The sequence below is a fragment of the Ananas comosus genome, linkage group 2 (genome assembly GCF_001540865.1).
Source record: "Ananas comosus cultivar F153 linkage group 2, ASM154086v1, whole genome shotgun sequence".
Classification (NCBI taxonomy): Eukaryota; Viridiplantae; Streptophyta; class Magnoliopsida; order Poales; family Bromeliaceae; genus Ananas; species Ananas comosus.
This window is the reverse complement of record NC_033622.1, coordinates 10,135,838-10,144,359: the sequence shown is the minus strand read 5'-3', so window position 1 is coordinate 10,144,359 and position 8,522 is coordinate 10,135,838. Positions and strand designations below refer to the sequence as shown.

The following is an 8,522-nucleotide window of genomic DNA, read 5'->3' as shown; positions in this document are numbered from 1 at the left end:
GAAGTTAATTTTGTTTGATTTGAAATTTATAAATTTTTATTTTATTTAAATTTAAATTCAAATTCATAATCTTAATTTTGAAGTTAAATTTTAAATTAATTTTGGATTCTAAATTTAAATTAAATTTAAATTTTGTACTGTAATTCTAAATTTAAATTTAAATTTTGGAATTCAAATTTAAATTTTGTGCATAATTTTAAATTTTAAAACCAAATTTTTATTTATATATTTAAATACAAATTAACATTTAGTGCTCCCTTCAATTTCATATATTTATATATTTAAATTTTTTATTTTAAAATTTCAAATAGAAAATGTGAATTGGAATTCAAATTTTAATTTTAAATTATTATTAAAAATAATTAATGGTACTACTAAATTAATCAAATTTGTTTTAAGACACCTTATATTAATATATAATAATTTAAGAAAAAAAATTTTCCAACAGCTTTTTATAATGGACAATACTTTTAACAATAACAACCATGCAAACTGTCTACATATATATATATATATATATATATTTTCACAGCACCACACTATTTCTTATTATACTTTTTCAACAATACTACTTTCCAAAGCTAGGTCAAACAAGCCCGGTAGATTACTTAAAATTCAGATCTATAAGAAAAGCAGGAAATATTTATACATTTCCTTCGTAACCACTAAATCACGTACCCACGGCCAGATGCATGGATGTCCTGCATGAAAAATTAAAAGTTAGGGCTGGGTTTGAACCATAATTTCTTTCCGTACAACAGAATAAATTTGTTATAATTCTTATTAATTAGCCTGATTTATCATTAAAATCTCCTAGTATAGAAACATTAATTATGACAAAGCCAAAGAGTATATGTTATATATGATTGTTGAAGCTAACCTATTATTTTACTTGGTAAATCGATCTCACATGGGTGTCCACCTTGTACTTTTGTAAAATTTCTCTTCCAATTAATTAAGCTCAACATATTTTAACTTGAACTTAGGACCTCTTAACACTAGATGTGGTGCAACTTCATGCTAACTTTTTTTTTCGCTAACCATATTACTCTCTCTCTTTCTTTTTAATAACTCAGAAAGGATAATGATCGTAGAATTATGATTTTTTTGGGTTGTAAATTTAGTATTTCTCTACGGTATAATAATTTAAATTATACGCTACAACACAGCTAACATCCGACCTTGTTTCGCAGCTAACCGCACTCTTCGAGATTCACCATGCTCTCCTGCAGCTGCTGCGGCTGCGGCTGCGGCGGCGGCGGCGCCTCCTTCCTCCGCTGCAGCTCCTCCACCACCTTCGTCACAGCAGCTTTGGCTTCCTTCCCATCGGAGGCCATGAACATCTCCGCCACCTCCGCCGGCGAGATTGGAACCTCTCCTAGAAGCACCTCGGCCTTCGCCATCAAGTCCTCAAGCGCCGGCCCTTCATCCTCCGCCCAATCCTCTCGGCCTCTCCCGAGGTAATTCCTCGCCAGCGTGCGGAACGCGACAGGCCTGCAGGAACCTAACTCGATCTTCCGGTCCATCCGACCCGGCCTCAACAGCGCGGGATCGAGCTGCTCCGGGTGGTTCGTCGTGAACACCATCAGCCTTTCCCCGACGCACGACGACCACAGCCCGTCCACGAAGTTCAGCACCCCCGTCAGGCTTATCGTCTCCCTCGCGGGCGCCCTGCTCTGAGCTTGATGCGCCCATCGTTCTTGCTCGGTTTCGTCGCCGCCCGCCATCCTCTTCTTCTTGCGGTCGGAGAGGTCGAGGGAGCAGTCGATGTCCTCGATCACGAGGATGGATTTCGGGGCGGTGGAGACGAGGAGGCGGCGGAGGTGGGAGTTGGACGCGACGGTCGTTAGCTCCAGGTCGTAGATATCGAATTCTAGCAGGTTTGCCATGGCTGCGACGAGGCTTGTCTTTCCGGTTCCCGGTGGCCCGTGTAGTAGATATCTGTTATTGAATACAAATGATTGAAAGGCCATTCTGCTACCAGAAAAATTCTATTTGTACAGCTCAAAAAAAAAGAAAAAAAAAATTACACTTTTATTTTTAACATTTTCAAAAATTTAAATATTTATGCAAAATTAATAATCCTTAATAAAGTGGGTATAGGATATACACTATATTTTAAAGTATACCAATACCATTACTCTTCTATTATTAAGATTTTATATGATAGATTTTTGTAATTATTAAGAGTACGAAGAGGCCTACTTATAAATATTTTAACATATATTCGAACTTTTCAAGCTTAATTCGAGCGAGTCTAGTAATAGTCAAGCTGGGCTTGAAATAAATTTTGATTTTTTTTTTTTTGGTTCAAGCTCGGTCTATTTAATTTCGAATCAGCTCGAGCGAACCAAATACTGAGCGCCGAACGCGAGTCAAACATGAGCTGGCTCGCTTATTTGCCAGCCCTGCTTACTCTCCCCTAAAACATGGAATAGTTATTTTTCATTTTGTGGGAATAGTTTTTCTTTTTATTTTTTTAAAGTGTTTGATGAAAATAGTAGGGATAGCCAATTTGTTCTGAAACCAAACAAAAACAAGGTGAGGGAAATATGCATGTCATCCTAATTATATGTTACTAAAAAATATGAGAAATGTTAAGTCTATAACCAATTTTAGGATGTAAATTCTAATCTAAAAGCCACTTTTTTACTAGTCTATCACTTAATTTACTTTCTTTGTTTGAACATGAAAATGTATGATAGTTATCTGAACTATAGAATATTTCGATTAGATTATCCAAAATTTCAAAATATTGATTTTAAACTCAACCTTTTGATTTGTTTGATTAAATGATTGAATGACTCTTCAGATACAAAATTTAAGTTAATCATCTGTTTTAATAAATTTATAATTATGCGAATTGTATAGAATAATATACTAACTAAACCTATAAAGATCTGAAACTTTCAAAATTTGAAGTTAAAGAATCATTAACTAACTCTAAGAAAATAAATTAAAAGATTAGGTAGTAAGATTAAAATTTTAAGTGTTATGTAGTTAGATAAAAATAATTAATAATTGAGATAAATTTTATACAATTTTTTATTTTATTAAAAACTAAAAAGGAATTAGTAAACCGCACAATCCTTTAATGCGGGGTTGTAGAGGTTACAACCTTTTGGCTGTAAATTTAGCATTTCTTTATTAAAAAGAGAAATTCAAAGTCTACAACAAAAAATGATTGTAATCTTTACAATCTCTAATTTAATAGCTTTTAGGATCTTAGCAATCATTTTTTATTTCCATTTTAAAAAAAATAAAAAGTGATAAGATTAGTGTAATAAACTTAGCTTTTAAATAATCTAGATTATAAGATCACAATTCAAAGTGAGTTTTCAGACCTAATATTGCCTAGCTATCACTTAATGATGCTTCTATATTAATTCATGTCGAGTAAAACCTAGCTAACATCAATCACTAAACAAATTCTCGCTTTGAAACCATAGTATGATCTATATTTTTAAGAGAGAAATACACTACAATAAATCTTGCATTTAAAAATACTTTAAACAATAACTAGCGTCGCTTTAAAGTGTCGGCAAGAATAATTTCGATGCTTATAAAAACATTAAGTAAAGAGTCGTTAAGTAAACATGTCGGAATAAATATATTGCCGGTTTAATATAGTGTCAAAAAAAATTTACGAGTATTTGATAAAAATATGCTTATTGACGATATTTAATTATAGTGTCGGTACATACCAAATATTAAAAACGCTAGAATAAAACGTCGTTTAAAATATATTTTGTTATAGTGACAGTACATCTAAAAATTTCGTCTAATTATTATTAAATTTCTTTTAGCAATACTGATTCTATAACTATTTTTGATTTATTATTCTACAACTGTATTATTTAAGGATTCATACTTTTCTATTAATATTATTATTTTTCATTTTAGCAAGTTCAGTGAGTAACTGGTGAAAAAGAGGAGGTTGTTGAAAACGATATGCACCCTCTCTTCCACGCCCGCCCGACGCGAGTGTAGTAATCGCGCCGCGCGACGAACTGCAGGAGGTCGGCGCGAATGTCGTCCTTCAGCACGGGGTCGAGCGCGATCGTGTCGAAAGTCGAGGGGTGTTCGAAGGGCTGCGACGACCACAGCCAGCAGTGGCTCTGGTCGTCGCCCGGGTGCACCGCGCGGTTCGTGTACAGCCTCCGCTCCCGCGCCCTCGTCCGGATCCTCTCGGCCTCCTTGAGGATGAATGGGATGTACAGGTTATGCACCTCGTGGTGGTGGCGGCGGTGGAACTGAATTCTCAAAGACCGCTGGTCTATGCTGTCACCGCCGCCGCCGCCGCTGCCGACGAGGGAGGAGGCGAGCCGTGTGGCGGAGTTGGCAGGGCGGACGAAGGAGTCGGAAGTCCAGCTCAGGGGGATGCTGTGGAAGAAGTCGACAACGGAGTGGTGGTCGGGAAGGGAGGCGACGGGTCGGGGGGAGTGGTGGGACTTGTGGAGGCGAATGGTGGAGGAGGCGGCGAGGCAGCGCGAGCTCAGGTAGAGCTGGGCCGAGTCGTAGAGCTCGTTGGGGATGGCGTCGCCCGCGTGGCTGTCGATCTCGTCGATGATCACGGTGTCGGTCGAGTGCAAGAACGACGAGAGGCGGCCGAAGAAGGCGAGGAGGAGGCGCTGCAGCTCCGGCGGAAGGAAGTCGCGCAACGCTGTCCGCAGCACCATAATTGTTGCCAGAAAAGAGCCGAGTGACCTCCAGTCAAAGAACATCTCCATTGCCTAGATGTCTATATATTTCTATGTCTGTAGTTTGTCTTTGCTGAGAGGATGGGGAGGATGAGGAGGGACTCAGGTATATTTGTACTAGAGAAGAAAGTGGTGTGCATGCCCTTGTGGTGGCTAACATGAGTGGGAAAGTTGTTATCTTATTTGTACTTGAGGTGGGGCTAGTCATCCTACCTTTGAGATTGTGGTGCTCCTTAGTTTGTTTTAGTGCTGCGACATGTACATTATCATTGGTCTCATATATTATTCTGACAGCATTATTGTTAAATAGTAAATTTTAAATTCTAAATTCAGAATATTACAAATAAATTCTCAATATCATATATAATTAAATCTAAAATTCTCTATACTTTTGTCCCAATATATTAAACAATAATATAGTACCATAGAAATTAATTGTAGGCCCAGAAAGCATTATTCACTTTGCTTATATTGCTTCGAAACGTTGGAGCATTTTAAGAATACCTACTCCGGTTCTACAAAAACAATAATTAATTATAATCATCACAAATTAATCGTTATTTATTTTTTTCAATTACAATTCTTACCATTATTTTATAAAATTGAAAGATGAAAACTTGAAAGTATTTTCAAGTTTTGTGAGACTTCAAACATGAAAGCGAGTGTTTTTAAACATGAAAATTTCAAAATGAGCGTATATGATGTCGGATTGTCGGCGCTAATCATTCATTTCAAAAGCTTGATCTATTAGAAATACATTTAAAGTGTACAAAAATAGCGCTCATAAATCTCGATTGTGACTCGGCCGAATCAGTCTCACGCCACTTGGTCCAATCTAGCCTCCAGCCAAAAGGCATGATGCTGGCTCATTTAAACTAGCAATCCCTACTCTACTATCTGGACATGCACATTCGCAGCATGCGGGAATCGAACCGTGACCTCTTGTTCTAATACCACTTGTTGAATTGTTGACACTAACAATTAGGGTCCGTTTGGTTGGATGTAGTTGCAGAAACAGTGTAGCTGGAAATACATGCAGTTGCAAATGCTGTAGTTGTAACTACACCTAGTCTGTTTGGTTTTATACAGTTGCAACTGCTGTAGTTACATTTTTTCTGTTTGGTAATATGAAAATGATAGTTGCATTTGTGAATTTTGTCACCTCTTCAGATAGAGTGGTGAAATTACCTTCACTATGCATAAAATAATTGTATAATTTTATTAATCATTCAAACTTACTATTTATAAATAAATAAATAGAAACATATAATATTTTTAAATTTTTCAATAATTCTTCAACTTATTAATCGGCACATTTAAAAATTTTTAATTTATTTAATTTTAATATGTAAATCAAACTTTAAAAATTTAAACGATTCTCTCATTGTTTTTAATCAAATTTAATAATTATAATTAATTAAAACTTATTAAGTTAACATACACAATCACATTCTATAAAAATTTAGAAAAAAACTATTTTTATATTTTAAATAAAATAAATTTTAAAAAATTTAATTTTTTGCACAAAACTTGTATTGCCTAAAAAAATTTATTAGTATGAGTTTATTTACAAGTATTTTTATTTATCCATATATACTTATATATATATATATATATATATATATATATATATTATAATATATATATAAAAGCACGTATATTCAAATTTGGGTCTGTCGACAGACCCATTTTTCGGCGGAAAAATTAGCGCCCATTTTCCTCTTTTCGTACGAAAAATTTTAAATATAAGAATAAAAATAGAAATAGAAACAGCAATGAATACGTAAGTTTTCTATAACAGATTACTGATGTGAAAATCCTAAAGATTTTATTTTTCTATTTAATTTCAAAAGTAATTTTTGCATTAGAGATTATTGTCAATTATTTAACATTTAAAGCATATCTTTCTTAATAGGGTGATTTATTATTTTAATTTTTTTAGATACATGTTTGGCAATCATATAAAATATGGCCTAAAATTAAAAAATAATTTAAAAAAATTATAACTTTTTCTAATAATTATTACGTACATTTACACGTACATTTTACTAGTGTATATATATATATATATATATATTATAGTACGTCTCCCGTGCTTTCGAAAGTAGGGAAGCCTCCGTGCTTATAAGTTGTTTTCGATTATAGGACATCCGATTTGACGATCTACTCCGTTAGGTATAATCTACGCTATTAGAACTATCTAGAAACCAAATTTTATAATTTTTCGACATCATTTACCAAGCGATCACAGGGTCTCAAAAATGACTATTTTAACGGTCGATGTGGCACGTTTTAAAATTCAACGGTGTAGAAGTTTTCAAATTATATGAAATTTTAATTAAAAATTCTACTTAACATTAAGAGTAAGAACAATACTTCCGATTTGAAATTTGAGTCTTTTATCACTATTTTTTATGGGATTTTTATTTTCAGCCGTTCATTTTGAGGCTACTCGTTCACTAGGTAAATAAAGTCAAAAAATTATGAAATTTGGTTTCTAAATAGTTCCAATAGCGTAGATCATATTTAATGGAACCGATCACCGAATTGGAAGTCCCATCATCGAAAACAACTTACAAGCACGGAGGCCTCCGTATTTTCGAAAGTATAGGAGCCTATATATATATATATATATATATATTATATATAATATTATATAATATATATATATATATATATATATATATATATATATATATTATATAATATATATATATATATATATGAGATAGGCTGCTGTGCTCTCAGGAGCACGGAGGTCTCCGTGCTCCTAAGCCGTTTTTCAATGATGGAATTTTGAATGACGATCGGCTCCGTTAGACTGATCTAGGGTATTTTGAAGTTTCTAGAAAATAATTTTTGCGATTTTTTGATATTATTTATCTAGTGATCGAAAGGATTCAAAATCAATAATTTTTAATGGTTGATATCTGCCGTTTTCAAGTTAATGGTGTAGAAGTATTCAAATCAGATGAAATTTTGATACAAATTCTTTATACTATCTACAACAAGATCAATATTTCTGATCGAAAATTTTAGTGCTATATTATCACTTTTTATTGATTTTTATTTTCAGCCGTTTAAAATTATTGATTTTGAATCCTTTCGATTGCTAAGTAAATGATATCAAAAAATCGCAAAAATTATTTTCTAGAAACTTCAATTACGCTAGATCAAGTCTAACGGAGCCGATCGTTGATTCGGAAATTCCATTATCGAAACTGCTCAGGAGCACGGAGGCCTCCGTGCTCCTGAAGAGCACAGCAGCCTTACTATATATATATATATATAGAATTATGCTACTATACTATCAATAGTATCAAGCCTTGGTACTATTGAGTTTTCGACCGTTGATGAAAGGATGTGCGGTTATGATGATAGTGGTCTCCCAGTTAAATGATAGTGGTCCCTAGGGTTGGAGTGGTGTTGTTTAATAGTATAATCTAACGGGTGAAATGATCAAAGGGTAGATCTAACGTAGAAAACCAATAGTACCAAGGGCTTGGTACTATCAATAGTATAGTAGCCGGACTATATATATATATATATATATATATATATATATAATATATATATAATAGAATTATGCTGGAAATACTATATAATAGCAAAACGCTTTTTTTTGCTATCAAGTTTTTAACCCTTGTTGAAAAATTATAGGGTTAGGATGATATTAGTGCGTTAGAGTCGAGTGTCCCCTAGGGTTGAGTGGTCCCCACTGGTTATAGTATTTAATCCAATGGTTAGAAAAATAAAAAGAGTTGATCCAAAGGCTAAAAAACTGGTAGCAACAATGGGATTTTGCTACTAATAGTAGCCCGG

The 8,522-nt window shown here is 33.9% G+C and overlaps 1 protein-coding gene across 1 annotated transcript; it reads right to left on the bottom strand.

The window, feature by feature from the left end:
* Nucleotides 497–4,770, bottom strand: LOC109706601 (AAA-ATPase At3g50940-like). The gene is made up of 3 exons (XM_020227542.1): nucleotides 3,958–4,770; nucleotides 1,182–1,941; nucleotides 497–701 (listed from the first exon to the last, which is right to left on the bottom strand). The coding sequence occupies exons 1-2, from the start codon at nucleotides 4,728–4,730 to the stop codon at nucleotides 1,194–1,196; spliced, it is 1,521 nt and encodes a 506-aa protein (XP_020083131.1). The 5' UTR covers nucleotides 4,731–4,770; the 3' UTR covers nucleotides 497–701; nucleotides 1,182–1,193.

Bases quoted from the DNA above. Each gene is read 5' to 3' on its own strand.
- LOC109706601 (XM_020227542.1), bottom strand. From the start codon at position 4,730: ATGGAGATGTTCTTTGACTGGAGGTCACTCGGCTCTTTTCTGGCAACA. The intron at 1,942-3,957 runs GTGCATATCGTT...ATTCAATAACAG, and splicing joins GGGCGGGCGTGGAAGAGAGG to ATATCTACTACACGGGCCAC.